The sequence below is a fragment of the Bactrocera oleae genome, chromosome 6, assembly GCF_042242935.1.
Source record: "Bactrocera oleae isolate idBacOlea1 chromosome 6, idBacOlea1, whole genome shotgun sequence".
Lineage (NCBI taxonomy): Eukaryota > Metazoa > Arthropoda > Insecta > Diptera > Tephritidae > Bactrocera > Bactrocera oleae.
In genome coordinates, this window is record NC_091540.1 from 12896862 (window position 1) to 12918730 (window position 21869).

The 21869-nt window shown below is 37.3% G+C and overlaps 1 protein-coding gene across 1 annotated transcript in view; it reads right to left on the reverse strand.

Moving 5' to 3' along the window:
* dysc (whirlin protein dyschronic) overlaps positions 1-21869 on the reverse strand; it is an 84097-nt gene that overhangs the window by 45147 nt on the left and 17081 nt on the right. Inside the window, exons 2-9 of the mRNA XM_036360832.2 lie at positions 12402-13216; positions 12205-12337; positions 8391-8521; positions 1673-1968; positions 1281-1601; positions 1027-1198; positions 815-925; positions 330-359 (exon numbers count right to left, since the gene is read on the reverse strand). Of these exons, the coding sequence (XP_036216725.1) occupies positions 330-359; positions 815-925; positions 1027-1198; positions 1281-1601; positions 1673-1968; positions 8391-8521; positions 12205-12337; positions 12402-13205 (1998 nt within the window). The 5' untranslated portion in view covers positions 13206-13216. The remainder of the gene's footprint in view (positions 1-329; positions 360-814; positions 926-1026; positions 1199-1280; positions 1602-1672; positions 1969-8390; positions 8522-12204; positions 12338-12401; positions 13217-21869) is intronic.

The following is a 21869-nucleotide window of genomic DNA, read 5'->3' on the forward strand; positions in this document are numbered from 1 at the left end:
TTATTAAATTACACAATTAGTTGGTGTTAGTATATAATAAGTAATCAGAAAGCATTGACATACATATAAGTATGTGTGAGTATTTGTGTTAATTTATGTATGTGTATAGAGTACTTTTGTATACGTATACGGGCTAATAGTATATTGCTAATAATAATAACGTTCAGAGCATAAAGTTAATTTCATGACGATTTTTTTTTGCTTAATTTTTTATAAATTTTTTTTTTTTTTTTTTTTTTTGTATAGTCAGAAGAAAACACTTAAAGACCTTTGGGTATCTAATAGTAAATAGTGTCTGTGTCGTAGAATAAATCTTCTAAAAAGCTTACCGGTAAATCACGTGCGGTTTCTCCTTTACGCTATAGAAACGAAGAGAGTGGTAGAAAGAGAGGTAAAATAGCAATGTATATTCAGATTGGACTATAACAGCATTCCTAATGGCAGAATTGAAGAAACTCAACTTAAAATCTACAATGGTATTAACAGCAACATCCCTTTCGAGCAATGATTTTTAAAGAAATACTTCATGCTTGCTATAACACAAGCAAAGTTTAGTAACAGCTGTTCTCTACAGGTGAAAAAATTAAATTTCTTAATAAAAGCACCCTGTCAGGCAGCCGAACAACCCGAGGTTTATAGAAATAATCACTAAATCATTTGGTTTATTTGAAACCAAAAAGAGATATCTTTAAAAGATCTCATAGTCGCTAAAGAGTGAGTTGAGCTCGACTTAACAAAGCTTTTAAGTTAGGTAGGTAGTAAAAGTTATGTTTCTAAAAGCCAGACTATTAGTAGTAGAAAAATGTGAACTCACCCTGTGCCTCTCCACGCTATACGGATCACGTTCTCTACGATAAACAAGCTCATCGTATCTCGTACGATCCTCTGGATATATAAGTTCGCGTAGTTCCGTCACTAACGTATGCTATTGGAAGAGAGATTTCAATTAGTGAGCACGAACAGCACTGTGAGAATATGCTTGCAAATAGTTTGATGCGAAAAAGTGCTCAAGTAACACAGACTCACTTTCTCATATGTGTCTAACATTTCTAATAAGACGGCAACAAAGGCATCTATGGTCATCGCTCTCGCAGCATATTCGGCGATATAATACGAGAGACTTGCGAATTGATGGCGTGGCAGGAGAGAGCGTGCCTTCTCCTCCACCATAGCGGTTATTTGACCTTTTCGACGAGCTCTGCAAACAAAATTCCAAATTCAATTCAACTGTTTATATATATATATACAAGTATATATATTTATTTAAAGCAATCACCCACCTGGTCCCCGTCGGACTATACGCGTCCCAAGGCTCCATCTCAATAGATGTACAGGAGTGTGGCACTTTACCAACATCACGTATCACAAGCGACATACGTTTATGGTATTTCAGCTGACTAACCGCCTCGTCATGGGTCACGTCGAGAAATGACTGACCATTGACCTCGAGTATCTCGTCGCCGACCATGAGGCCAGCACGATCTGCGACACTGTCCTTATCAACGCCGGTGACGAAGATGCCAAGGCCGTATTCAACGCCGCCGCGTATCATGAGGCCCAACGACTGGCCCGGTTCAATGAGCAGCTCTACGCGTCGAATTCTAAGTAATTGCGTTAGTTTTGAGATAGTAATTAAATAGAATATGCTTATATTTCGGTACAACGAACTTACCGTTCACGACGATCGGTATGCCGTCCACCATACTCCATGGGTGGCGAAGCGGGACGACCATGTCGGTCCATCCAGGAACATGTCTGACGAAATGGTAGACCACCGCCGCCAATCATCGTCGCTCCGGGCGGTAAACCGGCCGCCGATTGTGGCAGTAGTGGCGCCATCGATGCGTACATGGGATCCCGCGACGAGGGTGGACCGAAGCCATGTAGTGGCGCGTGGGAGTTGAGCGTCGGTGGTGAGCGCACCGTCATACTGATTTGACGTGATGATTTCAATATCTGCACACATCTCTGCGTTAAGAAAAAATTTGGCAATAGAAGAGACAAAAGAGAAAAGAGAAGGAGGAGCACAGACCAATAAACGAAGGAAATAAAAGCAAAAATAAAGAAAAATCGAAATCGAACGCAATCAAAATATTAAGTGGAATCAAATATACCAGAAATGAAAACCAAATGTGGGGTACACAAAAGGAAAATTTACGGGAAAATATGGCAAATCAATCGACTAAAAGGAAGAGGAAACTAAATGTAAAAAGTGAACAACTGAATTGTATAATAGCTTAAGTGCCGTGCCTGTGTTGTAAATATGTGCCGTGCAGTCTGTCTATTTCTCTATTTGTTTGTATTGGTGTTGGTGTTTGAGTGGAAATACAACGCTGTGCAGTGCGAACGTGCGAGCGGGTAAACGGGAGAATTTCGGTGGTTTTAAACGAATGAACGGATTTCGAGTCAATAAATTATGCATTTTCTTTGCTCTGTTATGCTTTATTGAACTGTGCGCATTTATTAGAGCGACATACTTTTAGTGGCGCTTATACGATTTTAAATTTTTTTAAAGCAAAAGTTATGTTTTCGCTTATTTTTAGTAAAAAATATGTGTGTGTTATCATTTTACTAGAAATTCTGCTTTATTATATCTAAATCTTAAGTCAATTCATCTGATGTATTGGATTGTAGCTGAAAAGTAGGAAGCTGTAGTGGTGACATTTTTTGTTTGTAATTGGCCAAATGGTTTCCTAGGCTCTAAAAAGTGGACTGTTAATAGAAATTGAAAAAATTCTGCAGTGAAATTGACAAAAGGTTGCCCTATGCCGAAATACTTAAGCTGATTATGATTTAATTAAGCTTAAAAGGAAAAGTTGGTTTACTTTGTTTCAAAATTACTATTTGTAAGAGCTATACTAAGCTTTATAAATATTTAAAAAGGTTGCAAGTCTTCACCTAAGCTCTGCGTTGGGAAATGTGCTTTTCTTTGTGCAACCTTTATACCGAAGCATAATTGACACTGTACGAATACTAATAAGTGTGTACTGTATTGTAACTATGTGCACCATAAATTGGTCAGTGTGCTGTAACTAACAGAAAATAACTTAAGTGAGACTGTAAATCTCATAAATTGAAACAAGTTTTCTTAAAAAATTAAAGAAAATTAGAAAACCGAAATCCAAAGACAACACAAAAACACAAAAAAAGAACAAAACGAAAACTTATCTATTGCCAATTTTTTCTCATTGTGTATTAGAAGTGTCAAAGGGAATTGTGTCACATGGCCAATTGTTTTAGTCAATCAAAATGTAACTCATTTCAATAAAAAAAATTGCCAATTTTGAATTTTCGCAGGGAAATTGATTGGTTTTGTTATTTGAATATTTATTATTAATAACAGTACGTTAAGTAATACCATATATATAAATATTGTGAGCAATGAAATGTACGAATACTTTTGTGCATGAATGTAACGAAGCAGATGACATGAATTTTCTTCTAACAACAATTTTTACGCTAATTTGTTGTGCACTGGTGACTAAAATGAACACAATTTGCTGCTCGCTAACATTTACAAGGGTGTGTGGCTCTTAGCGTGGGGGCACAGCGTGAATACTTTACTGCGAAAGTACGTTTAGTGAAAATGAAATATAAACAAAGTAATGGAGTTTTCTTGAAAACAGCAGATCGGTAATAATTCTATGTTTGTGTTTCAGTATTTGAAATCTCTCGCATATTTTATAATAATTTTTTCATGACGAATGAAATGCTGTGCATTGAAACGTTAACAATATTGTAAAAAAAAGATCTGAGCGAATAATTCAAACACTAAACAATGTGAAAGTTTTTATCAACTATTTATATAAAACTCTACTTGAAACCATATTTTTTACAGCGTAGCGATATTTCGATCTCAACGCTCTCGAATTTATTATAGCTTCTCATAGGCGCATAGGTATGAGAGCTTATGTTGGTCAACTTCCACAAATTACCCATCAATAATCATCGCCTTACGGTCGAATAGCATTGCCACTTTATTGCCGAAGTAGACGCTTTTGCCAATGTCCATCATTTTGCGTGTAAATCGACGAGCTGTTGTCAACTTTTCTGTTTAAAAGTTGACCTAATTTCGGGGCAAAATCATCAACAATTGCCTTATTGGTGTGCCGTTTTATGTAGGTATGTAAATATGCGCTTAGTTCACTCCAACATGATAATTTTGTATGCGAAATTTCGCTGGTTTATGCATACATATTGAGGCTGTAAATGTCTAATTCTAAAAACCCAGCAGAAAACGCACCATTCAAGTTGATGACTGGACCACTATGGCATGATAGTGGTAAGAGTAAGAGCGGAAATTGAGCAACTGGCGATTAAGATACATATCTACATATTAGGGTGGAGCGAAAAACAACAAAAATTTTTTTTTGCTTAGCCTAAGGGTAAAATTTTTAGATTATAAATAAAGAAATTTTTATAAAAAATTTTAACTTAACTTTTAAAATAAATTTCGAGTTAAAATTTTTTTTCACAAAATTTATTTTTTTTTTAACTTTTCACATTTATATAAAAATTACTGAATTTGACGGTTTTTGACTGAAAATTTATTTTAACTTTTTTTCAACTCCAATAATGACCACAAACAATTTTTTAAAGTTGATAACTTTTAATTGGCCAGAAAGGGGAATCTCCTTAGCTTCTAGAATACTCATCAAAAACTTTTTAAGAAATAAAAATTTTAACTCGAAATTTACTTTAAAAGTGAGTTGGTTGCCTCTAGATATTAAAAATTTTTTTTTTATTTTAATTTTCTTTTTTTATAATCTAAAAATTTTGGCCTCAGGCTAAGCCAAAACAAAAATTTTTTTCGCACCACCCTAATACATATATACTTGTTTAATAAAAAAAATTATGTTTCAAAACATTCTTAATAAAATTTTCTTTATTGTCTAATTGTAACACAGCTTTTCGTTTCTCATGCAATGAATATTGCTTAGCTTAATTAGAACACTATTTAGCGTTCAAAACCCAAACCCCAAAGCTTTTTTACAGTTTTTTATTTTGAAATAGTGGAGTTGGTCGGTCCAACTGCTCCTCTTTAGTGTATTACTAAAACTCAGCCAACTATTCAGATACACACTTTTTTGTTGGATTATAGCCAGAAGCTTGTTGGTGCATTTTCCCGTATTTAAATGTAAAATTTTGCAAAATTTCTGAACTCTGCAGAATTGTATGGCTGCTGCAAGCATAACTTTGCATATCCGTTTGATGAGGATGGAAATTACATTTTTGACGTAAATGCTTTTGTGTTCATATTCAAAAGAGTTTTTTTTTCCATACGGCAAATATTTACGCGCATCTTTTTGGAGGGCAATTAATGTAAATTCGACGCCCAACCACCCAATCAGAATTTGTGTGGGAAATCTAAACATACAGCAATGCATATATACATACATATAAACAACATTGAAGTGGGTGGTGCGGTGTGGTGTTGGTCGTGTGATGTTGTACGTGGGAATGTGGCCACCTGCCATAGCTACTACGTGTCTGTATATATATATATATATATATATATATCTATACAAATATAAGCAAGCTTCTAAATTTTTGTTGGTGTTTGGCTTTGAAATGCGCTACCACGATTGAAAGCGGCGCAACAAATTCACATGTTTTCGTTTTTTTTGTAGCTTCTGCAATTGAAATTTGTGTTGCATGAATGGCGTCTGGCGCCGGTGCTTTATGATTAACTTATTCTATGCAGATTTGAGTTGTACGAGTGCACTTCGCAAATAGCTGTACTTTAATAACAAACAATTTGCTTATGTGAAAAAGTGCAATCATTTACAAACATTCTATAATGTCTTCATACAATATATTTATGAAATCGCTTGCTATACATACTAAGTGAAAAAGTTCTCATAATGCCGAAGGCATCGGTGTTTTAAAATTACTACAAGTATAAAGTTATTTCGCATATATGTATGCCATTTGTTTGAACACATATTTAAGGTTTATAATAACACTAATCAACAAATCTGAAGAAAAAATTTGCGACTGATGTGCTTAGAGGTCTGTGGAGGTATTTGAGATGTCCTGAATAAGAATTTGAGTTCAAAAATTTTCCATAACTTTTTTTGTCATTTTAGTAAATGGTGAGGTTAGTAAGTGGAGGTATTTGAGGTGTTCTGAATAAGAATTTGAGTTCAAAAATTTTCCAACACCTGCAGCTATTTTTGTCATATTAGTAAATGGTGATGGTTAGACGCCTACACTACTTGACTACAACACAAAAAAATTCAACGCGCTAGGAAATTTTTACTATCATTTTCGGTTTTAGCAACCCAAAATTAGCAATAAACAGCCTCTAACAACACAGTCGCAAAATCATTGTAAACAAGTGTAATTATAAAGCTTTTGGAATTGGTATCGGATTCCATGCTAAAAGTCTTCAAAATTTCTCAACAAATATACGCCTAGATGAGAGCCATACTATGAAGAAATCAGCGCTAGTCACTGTAATCGTCTACTCAATTCTCTGTTAGTACAAGTATACTACAGGTTGAAAAGCTATTCATATACCCGTCAGCAGTCATGACTGTTTAAGAATCCATAATCACTAAACAATGCCAGTTATACACCTTTATCATATAAACAAAGAGAATTCTCACTATAATTGCATGCGCTATGAGCGTATTTTTTCATATGCACTGCAGTGACGACAAGTCTTCTAAAGTGTGTGAGATTTGTCAGGTGACAGATGACAGTTTATAGTAGTGACACAAACACACATTATACGAGTATATGAGTAATCACATCGTCCGCAGTTGCAAGTGTGAGTTAATGACTATGGATTTATTCCAAAAATTATTTCAAAAACCCAGACGAAAAGTACACAGTTGCAATGTAAACTAAAGGAATAGTATATGATTCGCCTAAAATTATGCTACAAGAATGTCGTATGCCTTTCAAAAATTATGCACTTTTCAGAGCAGCTTAGTAACTGCCTATGAGCATTTTCTCAGCTCAACAGTATACGAATAGCAGGTAGTCTCATTGTCATCAGCAATAAAATCACACATACAGTCAAACAATTCGAATTCGCCATGTAAGCTAAAGCAGCCGTGAGTGCAACTAACTACAACAACTACTATGTTGCAAAGCGATGACAGTTAGATGTGCAACACATAAATCGATTCAATTAAGTTTTGCAGATGAGTTGCTTTCAAACATACAAACGTACATATTTAGGTGTGTGCGCGTGTGTGTATGTGTGAGTGAATGTAGTGCATGAGCGGATTTGAATATAAAACGTTTTGTGAGCTAAATGCAAGCATGTATACAAGTAGTATGTGTATGTATGCTATATAAATTGTTGTTGGGGCATGTAAGCTGATCGACGACAATTGACATTACTGCTGATGAATATAGGGTGGCACAACATGTGCTCAGCGTCGGCGTTAGTAACATCTCACAGGCATGTGCATGTGCATGTTTGTATGTGTGTGTGTGTGTTTTGTCATTATGGAATGCAAAGGAAATTACATTAAAAATCAATAAAGTGTACAACAACATTAAAAAAATTTACAATGCTCCAACACAGTTAACTTCATTGTTAGTATAATTTAATGGCTGCTCCAAAGCCTGAATGGCAATGAGCTGTTAGTGTGCCGGTATATGTATGTGTGTGGATATGTAAAATGCACTGAATTCATGATAAATATCCATTTATGTATGAGTGTGTGTGTGTGTGTATATGTATGAGTGAGTGCTGGAATTATGCACCAGTTGATGTATGCACTCACACACGCACATAAATATCTTTATGAGCATGTGTTGTTCTGAATGAAGACTGCAATCTGGCAACAATTTGCAAATATTCGTACATGTGTGTGTGTGTGTGTGTGAACGTATACATTTGTGCGTCTGTATATGGGTGAGGCATTAAATTTTACAAAGTATGGCGAAAACTATTGTCATTACGCTAACGAGGTGGCCATTTTCACACATGTAAAACATCTATGTATGTATGCATGCCTGCCTATATGTGTAGACTTAAAGCTGTTAATGATTTCGTAATGGAACGAGCGAAATTTTTAATGGCAAATATACGCGCTTTGTAGGTATTATATGTATGTATGTATGTATGTGTATTCACTATGGCTACAAATCTACTTTAATGCAAATTTTATGCTGAAAATGTGTTATGCCCAAGGTTGAGTGTGCGTGTGTGTGGTGTGTGTGTGTGTGTGTATATATAAGTACTCATGCAAGTATTTGTCTATCTATGCTTAATGATCAATCGATTGTTCGATAGCATGATTATACGTTTGATTGATTGCCCGATTATGCGATTATATAACGCAAAGGTAGTTGTTGATAGATATGATAGTTATGTGCTCAATATGCGATTGGTGATAATGTTCAATAGCCAATAATATCATACTCACTTTTAACGCCTCCTCGTGATTTATTGAAGTGAACGGCGTGCCATTCACCTCTAGGATTGTATCACCGGGGCGCAGGCCGGCGCGCTCTGCCACTGAATTCTCTTCGATGCGTGAGATATAGACGCCTAATCCTGCCGTTGCACCACAGCGCCCACAGGTGCCATCATTCACATTGTGTATATTAATCGTGTCGTTATTAAATCGTTGAATTGCGTGTTCATTGAGGTGATTAGTTGCACAATTGGTTTGGTGTTGTAATTGAAAGTTGTTGCGTGGCAAAAGTAATGAAAGATAAAAGGGGGAAATTAATTTTCAGTTGCAGCGACAGTGCAAAGTAGATTCTCAACAAATAGGTTAGTACATTTTCTGTACATAATAAATAAATATATTGAGGTTAGTAAAATAATTGTAGGAAAATGAAAATTTTCTAGCAATATATGTACGTTCGCCTGTGAATTTTTAGTTATTTGTAAATAATTATGGTTTGACTTAAAAGAAGTAAAATATTTGCTACATTCGGAAAGACAAGGAAAAACTTTAACCTCGTTCAATTAGTGCGATAGCTATATGTTATAGTGGTTCGATCTGAACAATATATTCGGGGATTGTAGCGCTGCCTTGACCAATGCTATACGCTGAATTTCGTAAAGATAATTTCTCAAGTAAAACAGTTATCGACACAATCACTTGCTTTTGATCAATCAGCTCGTATGACAGCTATATGCTATAGCAGTTCGAATCAAATAATATGTTCGCAGATTGAAGCTTTGCCTTGGATAATAATCTATGCTTAATTTGGTAGGGATAGTTTACCAAATGAAACAGTTATGCAATGGTTCCAACGAATGAGCAGCTTCTTGTATGCGAAATTTGGACAGATGGACAGACAGACAGGCATGGCTAAATCGACTTAGCTTGTCACGTTGAATATTTACTAATACCGTAAATTGTATAGGGTCTCCGTCTGGAAACTTCACTTTACAATTCTAATAGCTCAAACAGTCACGGACATTCATCTCTTCCGTACTTACCGCCCGTATCAAATCAAATTTGTCATAAGTTATGCCCGTAGTTGCAACGCAGAAATCAGTTGTTCTCTTTTGTTTGCATTTCACCAATGTTGCCATTGTTCTATTTGTGTACACGATTTTTCACACATTTAGTTTTTTAGTTATAATTTTTCATAATGTAAAAGCTCAAAACTAAATCCAATTGTTAAAAATAGTCTACCTATTTATAAATAAATGTATTCGAATGTGGTTTTGAATAATTTTAAGAATATTTCAAATATATTCAAGTTACTTTTTTAATTAATACAAAATATCGAGACTGGCAACCTTGCGTTGCAAGAAAGCAATCAGCTGACTCGTTTCTACGGGACAAATTTTCGCGGATATCCTACCGTACGTTCTGTAGAAGCGGACGGTAGAAGTGATGGATGGAGTGTTCATTTACATTGCGCTCTCATAAGATAGGTCGTATCAGCTGATTCTGTTCACGATTTTGCCTCAGTGACTGTTTAAACTATAAATAACGTTTATTGAAAGAAAACAAGAATTGTGTTAAACAACCTGTAGGCATGTATGTATGTACAAGTATATGCCCTATAAAGAGACAAAACACACGAAAGCTGGCTGTTGTGCGCACCGGAAATATCAAAGCCAACACTAAATCCTCATACGTCTTGTCAAAGGGATTGCTCTAATTAAAGACAACACTTAAATATAACAACATAAGGTTAGCAGAAAATGTCAGGTGGGCAGCTCGCGCAGACCAAACAAGTATGTTTACTTTGAATCGTAGCAAGCCCCTTCAAATATAAATAAAGTGTACTATGCGAAGCAAAGGATTTTTCAATTAATTTTTCATTATGCATCAGTGCAACTCGTAAACACATTAACTGCAAGCGGATCAGCTGCGCCAACAGATTGAATTTGCGATTTTTATCAAATTGCAGTAATTAAAAATGGTGCATGCAACGTGCACACCGCAGGCGACAACAAATGTCACACGCTGTAAACGAAAAGCGCACGCCAGTGTGGAGGCAGCTTGGTCAGTGGCGCAGCGCATGAGTGACTGACTGCCCAGTTAACCGACATACAGCCTTAAGCCTGTTTTGCAGCTGAATGCGCACTTGTGACAGTTGCAAGCCGGCAGCGTAGCTCATGTTGGTGAGATGTGCGTAGGTGCGTGCCGCGTGGGTCATGCCAGATATCTGTAACGATGTCAACCGAGTACGTGCCGCCCATTAAGGCTGATATGGGTCTTAGCAGCACTGTAATTCTCACCATAAATACAACGAGAGGGGTGTACTTATGTGCATAGCTGCAACTGTGCATACAAACGTGCTGAAGAAATGTATATGAATGGAGAGCTTTACTATGACAGCGACGTTGTCTCACGAGCTATAATAGAATTTATTGATTTAAAAATTACAACAATGCAGTTACGTTATAAATATCACTGGCTTTAAGCGTTAAGTATGGCACACTGCATACATGCATACACACAAGCACACATACATAAATACGTAATAATTGACGTAATGCTGTATGTGATGGTATTTATGTGTCTTGCATGCCCTTCGCTGCGCTCGCTCAGCTGCAATACACCGCCTGCGCTCGGTTTTGCGGTCTCTGCGGCTCGTTGCAATTGTGTCGCTCTACTTCGGGCTTCTGCTTGTTTGCCGTGCAGCACATAAGTATTTTCCGATATCACTGCAATTCTGCAGTATTTGTTTTTGTGCGCGCGTTAGTGTGGGTGTGTTATAACAATAACCGAAGGCCACCGAAAGAGGGTAGCAAGCGCACACACACACACCTATAGGTATACCATATAAAGAAATAAGCAAATAAAAGAAATAACTCGACTGCGGCATTGCCGGTTGCTGCCATTGACGTATGTACGAGCGTTGTTTTTGTTGTGCCTGCCACTTTTGTGGTTAATAGTTTTGTTGTTTTACCATTATTATTTTGCTCCTAGCCCTCCTCGATACGCCTCTCACCACCCAATGCTGGAAATGTCGCAGTGTACTCATGTACGAAAATGTTCGTTTTGTCTGCTGGCTGCTTCACTGCCAAGCAAGGAGAAACGTCAAAGCGCAAAAGGAAAACAAAGAATGTCAAATTACATTCAAATGTGTCACTTGCATAGGCGCACGCTCTCGCACACACACATACGCATACACATGTATGCCAGTTGAAGAATGCACCGTTTTTGAAGGGTTTTAGGAAGCGTGTTGGAGGGCCTGTGCCCGCCTGTGTAAGGCAGTGAAAAGCAATCTTTGTCGATCAAGGTCAGAGCGCAGCTGAAGGCGTTCGAAGCAGATAGAACAGCATGCCTTTAATGCATTTTTTAGTAAATTGCTGAACAATATTTAAAGCTAGTTGAATTTTTAGAATTTCTGAATAAGTTTTAATAGTTAAATGATGAACAGATAACGTCTTAACAGTATTTCTATGCGTAAACTTATCTTCTTCTTGTTCTACTTTTTCTACAGACTATAGTTAAATGGTGCTGAGCGCTTGGAGGTGAAGGACTCTTCAAGCACACAAATTTGAACTCGAAATACAAATGAGAATGCACCAACAAAAAAAAAGACATATATGTGATGAGAAGCTCGGTCAAGCCACGTTAGCTCAGTATTAAGATAGCAATATTGGTTAGGTAATTCTGTTTTGATATCAGTCTCAATCACAGATTTAAAATAGTCAAGCCTATTTGATAGAATGACCACACTTATAGCCGCTGGAAACGGTTGTACGCTGTTGCACTTTTATTTATGATAAACTCCATAGTTGTTTCTTTGAATTACCTGAGTCTTTTCCTCCTTTAACACAAATACCAAAACCATGATCGATCTGCTGATCGCGTGACATGTTTATGGTACGTGTGGTTAATTCATGTATATTCGTTATGCTACGATCTCGATCTCGCTCACGATACATCTGCAAGCAGTAGACAAAAATGCACATCTAATTCAATTAATGTGTAATTATTCCGTGCACTCACCTGATGCGTGGTCGAGGGCGGACTACTCGCCGGGCTGCGGCGTCCAGTACGATCTCTTGTGCCGTTGCTATAGTGATAGCTGCTTGTAGGAACTGAAGAGGATTGCGTCGCACCGAACATGCGCAACACTTGCTCCGGCGAGATAGGACGCTTTTTATTGCCATTCGCCATGCCCATACTGCTGTGCGCGCGCCCACCCAACGTCGCCGTTGAGTTAGGTAACGTGCCTCCACCACCTGTGGCCGCCATGTGGCTGGTGGGTGATGCTGTTGACGATAGATATGACGAACCGCGTCCCGGCAATGAGCCACCCTTCGTCGGTGCACCAGCCGTATTGTAATAGTAGTGTGGCGAATGTGGTCTTTCCACAATTGTATATGATGTGCCGGGCGGTGAATAATAAAGACCGGAACGGCCGCCACGTAACGAACTTGTACTATTGCCAATACGCGAACCGATGCCGTACGTACCGCTTAGACCAACCGACGACGGACCGATCACACCCGGCGGTGGACTTATCATGCCAAAAGAAACGTCTTCCGCCTCGTAACTGCTCGGTGTGCGCAACGGATGCGCACTGAGACCGGCCGAACTGCCGGTCGGTACGCTGGATGAGGATTGCGGTTGTTGTAGGCCGGGCGCGGCACTAGGATGTAAGGCGGACGCATGTGCGGGTGGTGCATAATAATAGCCACGCGAACTCCATCGTGAGGGTCCAAGATCGCATAATTCTGCATAATCATTGCCAGCTGCGCTCATTGTCGGGGGGTCGCCGTCGTATGGTAAGCCGCCCCCAAGGCGCATTACAAGACGCACTGCGTGAATATTAGAAAAATTAATGTGTTTAGTGAATTATTTAGCAAAATTTTTTAAAAGAGTAAGGGAATCATTGTAGAATAGCTGAGTAATATGGGATTCTCACCAATAGATTGCAGTTATGGGCTGCCATCTAATGTTTGGAATTAAATTTGTTCCTTGAGGCTGTTACAGACAGCAGCTCCAAAGTTTTCTAATTTATATTATATATATTAGGGTGAAGCGAAAAAAAATTTTTTTTTGTTTGCTTAGCATAAGGGTAAAATTTTTAGATTAAATAAAAAGAAAATTTTTGAAAAAAAAATGCTTTTAACATCTAGGGCCCCTCTAGACTTTTAAAGTAAATTTCGAGTTAAAATATTTTTTGAACAAAACAATTTTTTTTTAGTTTAAACTCTTCACATTTGTTCAAAAATTGCCGAATTTGACGGTTTTTGACTCAAAATTTATTTTAACGCTTAAGGAAAGCATGTTGTCGTTTAAGAACTTTTTTTAAACTCCAATAATGACAACAGTTCAGTCTCAGTTGATAACTTTTAATTGGCCAGAAAAAGTATTCTCCACAGCTTCTAGAACATTTATCAAAGCTTTTTACGATATATAATTTTAACTCGAAATTTACTTTAAAACTGAGTGGGTCACCTCTTGATGTTAAAAAAAAATTTTTTTTTTTGAAAAATTTTCTTTTTTTATAATTTACAAATTTTATCCTCAGGCTAAGTAAAAAAAAATTCCACTTTAATACATATATTTTTTTCCGTATCTACATATGTACTCTATATTTATACATACTTCGGTTTCAAGACTCACATGACACTTTATACCACTATAGGCTCAACTCTATTTAAATTATACGGAGAAAAAATTTACTACACGTTAGCTAAGTTTTATGGACAAATTAGTGAGGGATCATAAATACAACGCTACAGTAAGTCAACATGCGGTCTTATTCAAGTTATTCAATTCTAACCTACTTTATGTCACTTAGGGTCAACAATAGTTGAACGCATATGCTACCATTTGTTGCATAAATAAAACCGCACTATTTACCAAGTATTAATTCTCTCATGTATGCACACACACACTCATACAACGACGCATGTAAAGTATGTGCATGGAAGAATGCGCTGCTCTTCCGCTAACTGTTGTCGGAGCCTGACATTCTAACCCAGCATTTAGCGTTCCCCAGCGGACAAAGCACAGCTTAATCAATCTGTTGGAACATTAAAAGCACTGAATAATTCCTACGTTATGAGCGAGCGCGAATAATCAACCGAAGCGCAAACACGCATATACTTGTATGTATGCAACTGTGAAATAACAGAAATCAAACAGAAGTCACGACCCGCAAAGGGAAGCGTGCAAGGAGAACCGAAGCACTCTCGCGGGATTTATTGTCTGCGCTCGACTGAACTTTTGCTGCTTCGAGATACTTGCATTTACAAGGCATCACATGCACGCGTGTGTATGTACAATGCAGTTGGTTGGCCGCTTGGCTAAATGCGTGAGTTTTGCATTTGTGCTATTATGCGAGTGGGTTTGGCGTGCGGAGAGCGACTGCAGCACATCACACACACATTCTTTCAGTCGCAGCAATAACCAACAGTGCGATATAAAACATCGTGAGGACATGCAACACAACCGCATAGCGAGCCACATGCCGTTGAAAGCCACAACATTAACCTGCCCGGCGCGCAGCCAACAAATGCAACAACCACGGGCATAGGTGCAGGGACGCTGGCTACCAAATTTATAGTTACAGCGCATTTTTGTGATTTACGCGTTGCACTCGTGCGCATGTTTAAAGCCCTGCGAATTGCCAAAGGACAAGTGTCGCTGGCGGTGATGGTGTGCGCCAGACGAATTAGTACTCATACGCCCCAGTGCGCAGCTATTCGAGCGGCTACGTGGCAGTTGGACGCCACGCGGTTGCGGCTGCGGGGCTGAAGTGCGACGCGCGGTCGCTGGAAAGTTGAAATAATGCAAATGTAAATACATTATGTGGTCTAATAAAATTTAAATTACCTTTGCATGTCCAGCCCAGACCAACAGCTGTACAGCAGCACAATCAGGCTGTTTAAATACGCACTGCACCGCTGCCGCTCACTAAGGTTTAGCGCGAAAAAGTGCGAACGTGGCATTTGAAGTGTGATATTTCGCAGAGAATTTAAGTCAAGCGCGGGGGGGGCTACGTCTCTCCAAGTGTGCGACTTTTTGGCATGCAAATACGGTGCGACGTACTTGTTGCACACACAGACAAAGAGCAATTTCGGCTGGTCTGCCAAGTCACGCGAGCAGCAAGTGGAACTGCGAGTTAAATGCTCAATAAGCACCGCTATTTGTGCTATTCAATTAAAATACTGTTAATTAAAATAAATAGGAAATTTATTTAAACCAAGAAGCCAAGTACAAAACGCCAGTAAACCGAATTTTTATCATGAAACTGCGCAAGAGCGAAAAATTAACGGGAGAATATTTTAAAATATTATAAAATTGTCGCGCGCACACATATTACAAATCAAGAGACTGTAAAAGGACACTGATGTGGCAAGTATATAACAACCTATTTTAAAATTTCGAAGCTTCATCAATGCGGTGCTAAGCAAATGGGCGAGTAAGATAAATGCGTAAAAATTTGCATAATCTTTGCTTCCGGTCGTTTAAAGCGATAAAGTTATATATTTTTTGGTTAGAAAACGTGGGATGTGTGCGTTGGCGTATGCCGTGCATGGAAGACTTAAAAAATTAATGAAGCTTACGCTATTATGAAACTAATTCTTTGAAATATTATTTTCGGTGGCAATTCAGTCTGCTACATGTGACATTTGAGCGAAATTTACCGCACAATATTACTATCGAAGCACGAGCTGCCTAAGCATCAGTAAGCATTTAATTCCTTGTATATAATAAATATCTACCGAAGAGTTCTTAATTCGAGTTCTGACATCGGGATCAAGGTTTTTGAAACCCTATTCAATTCTACTACTGAAGCTAATACCTAGAGTCGTTTAACTTATCTCCACTTTACAGCCTAAACAGGGTATATTAAGTTTGCCAGGATGCTTGTAACAACCAAAAGGCAACGTCAGAGACTCTATAATGTATACTTATAAATGATCCGCGTTACGTTCTGAGTCGATTAAGCCATTTCCGTCTGTCTGTATATACGCGAATTAGTCATTCAGTTTTTGCGATATTGGTCTTAAATTTAGCACACGTCACTTTCTCACCAAGAAGCTCCTCGTTTGTTGGAACCGCATATATCGGACTACTATTGCATATAGCTGCCATAAAAATCGAACGATCGGAGTCATGTGCTTGTATGAAAACCTTTTTCATTTGACGAGTTATCTTCAAGAAATTTCGCAGATTTTATTATCCAAGACATCGCTCCAACTCCGAATATATTGTTCAGATCGAATCACTTTAAGTTATAGGTGTCATTCAAATTGATCGATCGAAGTCAAAATAAATACCATTTTATGCTTTAAAAAATACATCTGCGAAGGGTATTATAGCTTCGGAGCAGCCGAAGTTAACGCTTTTTCCTGTTTTATTTACCCCCGAGCACAATTCAATGGCGAACGATCTCATCATGAAACATAGGAAGTAGGTCTTGGACCAAAGACAGGCAAGTACTCCAAAAGCTCATGCAACAAATATTCTACAAGAGCTTGGGTCTAAATATTGAACTTTTCCTTCGAACGCAATGGTTCGTTTGGACCAGTTATTCGTAGGGCCAGCAGGAGAATTCTAATGGACAATGTGAAGAAGAAAAACGATTAATTTTACTCGAAGGTGAATTCTCTCTTCTGCCACACTATTAGCCGCTGAAAGACCAACAAAAAAGGCTGATTGTTTGAGCAGTAGGAGCAGAACCTTCACCTGACCGTACTCCGAAAATGTGAGACTCACTCTCGCATTTCACAAGGTTGAATTACGGTCTTGCACACCTGACACAGTTTAAATTACCTCTTTGGTTGAGAGACATTACACCACATTTTTCACACTTTTAGAAGGCAATTGAGTTTCCTACTTTAAAATTAGAAATTAATAATGAACAAAAAACGCTCAACAGCAAAAAGAGGCAGCCAACCACAGGCAAGAATCAGACTAAAAGCATTTCCGCTCCACATTTTAGGTATTAAATTAAGAATTTATGAAAAACAGAGCTGAATAGAGCTGAGTCTAGCTGAGTGGAGCTGCACAGGCAAGCGCTAGCATATTGGCCATGTGTTTCGAAGTAATAAATTTCAAAGGCACGAGAAATGAGGCGGAGCGCAGCTGATATGGCAGTCAACCATTTATAAAAATGATAGCAAAAGCCAAAAAAATAAAAATATATATAAAATAGGAAGAAAAAACTTACAGCTTAACCAATTGCCTAGAAAAATCCAAAGGCTTCGCAGCAAGTGGACTGCAAGTGGAGAAAATAAAACTTCAAAGCAACAAAACAGCGAGATGCAAACGAACGAGGCGAAGCCAAGCAACCGCACACACACACACACACAACACATAACATAGAAATGAGAATTTTTTAGGCGTCGTAGATGTTCCAAATTCTATGTTTCCTCTTATTTATTTCACTTTTGCCTTTGCTAACATGAAAGAGCCCAGAAAATGGTAAAAATGTGTGACTTGCATGACATACATATTGATTTTTTTTAAATTAAATATTAATGAGGCACAAAGAGCCAAAAGATATGACTACAAGCAGAAGAGCCAGCAAAAAATATTATTGTACAAGCAATGTGACAAAAAGAAAGTGACAGCCAAGAGAAACACATACAAGTACATTTGCGCATACAGAACCAAAATATATTGTACCGTACTGGTACACGCGGGGATGTATTGGGGCACGAAGACGTGCATGCAAATAGCAGCCGTAGTAAACACGGCAAGCCTACACTCTTATGGTACGCGGACGTGCGGGCGGAGAAGGCAATCAAATTGCGAGTAAAATGTTTTGAACGACTGTGAACTCAAAAACGAAAAATGAACTCGAGCGCTGAGGTCAAAATGAAGGCACCAACTGTCGCCAAGCGAGCTGCAAGACGGCAGGGCATTGGCTTCGGCGCGTTTCTAGGGTGTGCCCCATGCTAGTGTCATCTACTCGCCACATATATAGCTGCATATACAATAGTCAGTATACAGTTACCAAACATTGCAGTGTGTGTGTGTGTTGTATTTGTTTCACTCTAAATCCCATATTGAGCCTTTGCGGTGGACGAGCACTGCCGTGCGTGGCCTAGCTAAGACAGATGGTTGGGCATAGGAAAACAGCAGACAGTCAAGAAATTAAAAGAAATAACAACAAGAAAAATCAATTCTGTACGGCGCGCCCTAAATACAAGTCCCGAAGCGACACAACGTTTGACAAGAGCGGGGACTTGCGGCTGCCAAAGAAAACAAAATGGTTATGACAACATATCTCTGATTATTATTTGTGCTTCAGCTTATTGTTGTTATTGTTTTGTTCTAGCTGTTGTTGTAGTCTCTTGCGCAAACACTAAGTATAAGTGGGTTACATTGATTTTATTTGAATGGAAAATACAATTACATCAATAACGGCAATATACTCGTAACAGGTTAAACCAGGAAAATCTTGTTTAAAAAGTGCAGAACTTTAATAATTAAGTTTAATTAAGTTCATGTAGGTGTTTTTGCCAAGCTAATATTTTGGAAATATTGTTACTCCTTAATGATTTGGTATGAAGTAGAGAATCATTAGTCGCATAAAAACTCTCGACACATTTCGGTTACATAGACTAGCGTGTGCCTAATTGTTAGTCTTTAGAAGCTCTTGAATACTGCGTGAGTCTGTTGGTATTCAGCAGTTGATAAGTTCGCGCGGCTTAATCTTTTGTCTTAACATCGGATATCGATTTTTTTTATTGCTTACATCATCTCATTTTAAGGATCAGATGTGAGAGAAGAAAAACCGGTCGAATAAGTTGGCTGAGCGATAAATCTTGTTTCTGCTTAGTTAGCTAGCAACTCTTTGGCGAGAAATTAAGTAAATTTCTAATAATAATCTGCTTACGCTCTCTGTTAAAGTGGCGTTGTCCGGGAAAAAACGTATACTAGTGATTATATTAACGGGTTACAAGGGTTTCACGGCTTCAAAAACAAAAAAATTGTTATTGTCTTATTTAATTCCAAGACATCTCTAGAATATTGTCCTAACTTCTCAAGTTGATAACAGTAATAGTTTTGGCGATACAGCTTTGAAAGGTTGCGCGCTCGAGATCAGCTATATAGTCACTTAAAATCACTTAAAACTTAAAACGCGTTTTTCTCGAAACTGTGTTTTCAAAGTCGTTTGTCAAGATTTCTCACGAGCTACTCAACCGATCTAAATGAAATTATACACAGCTATTTGAGATATAGTTTACAAAGTCTTGCACAACGAATTTTGTTTTGTTCTATTTCAACTATTTAAAAAACAAAAAAAAAGTCAAGAAATGTTTACCAAAATTTGCATGTTTTTGTAAAAACGTCTACCCAAAAAGCAATTTTCACTTTATTTGATGATCCTGTTAGAAATTCTGTTGTCAACACGGAAACACCCTTGGATTTCAAAGGGGCTGCCGAAAATGACGTCGTAATGACCGAGTTTTGAATATTTTTCTTTCAAAATTTCACAAAATATTTATCAAATACAAGTATGTATCTTCGGAATAATAAAAAGTTTAAATAAAATGTTATAAATATAAAATAAAATTTTTATATTTATTTTTTTATATTAAAAAAAAAATATTATAAATATAAAGTAAAATTTATATATTATATAACTTTTTATATAAAAAAAAAAATATATTGAAAATAGCGCGTTTTTGCTCGATGAAACCCATGTAACGCCTTAAAAGCAATGTTTTAACCTTCAATACTGCTCATTTAACTACTCATGCTGAAGTTATTCGCTGCTTTACATATGGTTACCTACCAGATCATTAGCCGGACAAAAAGATTAAAAGGTAATCATTTATGCTCAAAGCCCAAATAATTGCATTTGTAGTTGAATAAATCTCTTCGAAGATTTCTTAAAGGCTCTTAAGCCATTAAATAGAGGCAATCAGTTCACTGTCCCATAAGTGTTTAACTGCTCACCTTCACTTGGGGGTTATATTTAGTTCCAAAAATACTTAAAAATGTGTGTAAGATCAACGAAGAGTTCTCAAATTATACTGTTACTAAATTTGTTTGAAGACGTAATACGTAAAATAAGTATTACGTAAAGTAAGTATTACGTAAAGTTTCTTGTGATATATGGTCACGTCCGTCTTATGATTATTTTGTGCGTATGTATACATTTGGCCAATTTAAAGTGAAGTTCCTTTTAATGCTGTGCATTGCCGCCTACTAATTTACGTGTGTGATGCCACATTCGCGTCACTGAACGCAAAAAGTCACCGCGCCACACCGCAACGGCGGAAACGTATGTGTGCAGAGCGGATACGCGGATATGATGGCGGAAATAAGGACTCATGTTTACGTAACGACGCGAAATAACTATGCGTTAACATCTATGCACACATACAGACATTTGTAACGGCACATACAGCGCACGTGTTTTTGGTTCTCATTTCATATAATTACAAGATGAATTTTGCGAAGTAAACTAATTTATACGAACGTATATTGCGCCAATATTTCATTATGGCTCATAGACAAAGCGTTGTTTAAGCTTGAAGCGAGCACCAGCCAATCTAATTAGATAGAATAAACTATAAAGGAAATTCTCCAACTCAAAGAAGCATGCAACTTATGTATCGCGTGTCGGAGTGTGTACGGCCGGCGACGAGCGCCACAAAAATGGTTGCAAAAATGTAACAAATATTTCGGTAAGAAGCAAATATTTTGGCTACAAAGGCACAGGAATGTACGAACAAATTCGGCATGCACATATACATGTGTTGTATGTATGTATGTGTGGTGTGTATGGTTCAAAAAGAAATATTTCGACAGGAAACAAGGGAATGTCTTTCTGGCTGCCTTTTGTTAGGCACGTAGGCACAAAGTTTTCAACTTTTAAATGGTTTTTGTTCGCGTTTCCTTTTTAATTTTAACAGAAAAAAATAACAACAGATCTAATAGCATAAAAGCATTGCCGAAGCAAAGTAATGTGAAAAAGCAGTGAGATTTAATATTATATTTTCCTAGCAAAATTTTGTAATATTTATGAAAAAATATTATAAAAAAATCTTTTTTTGTCCAAAAATGTTCTTTTTCTATAATCTACAGATTTTACCCTCAGGTTTTTTGTCGCTCCACCCTAATATTTATATATATCTATATCCAGTCCTAAATTATAGCACGACTCCAGAACTGCAATAAATACTATTTGATCGTATATAATCTACACGGGTCCATTCAAACTGCGCGTGCAAACTGTATCTGTAAAATATTTTTTCTAGATTCCGAGTCAACTTTGATCATATGGAGATCAGACCTATGCCATTAATATTCAAGTAATGTATGGGATTGTCGAAATCGATTTTCTAGTATAGCAAACCAAAAGTTAATAGATGCCTTATGCCAAGTTCAGGGTTCCAAATAATGTATTGAAAAAAAATTATTGAATTAACATTTGAATCAATTTTTTTTTTTTTTTCCTAAATACGGGTTTTTTTATATATTATATATTATATA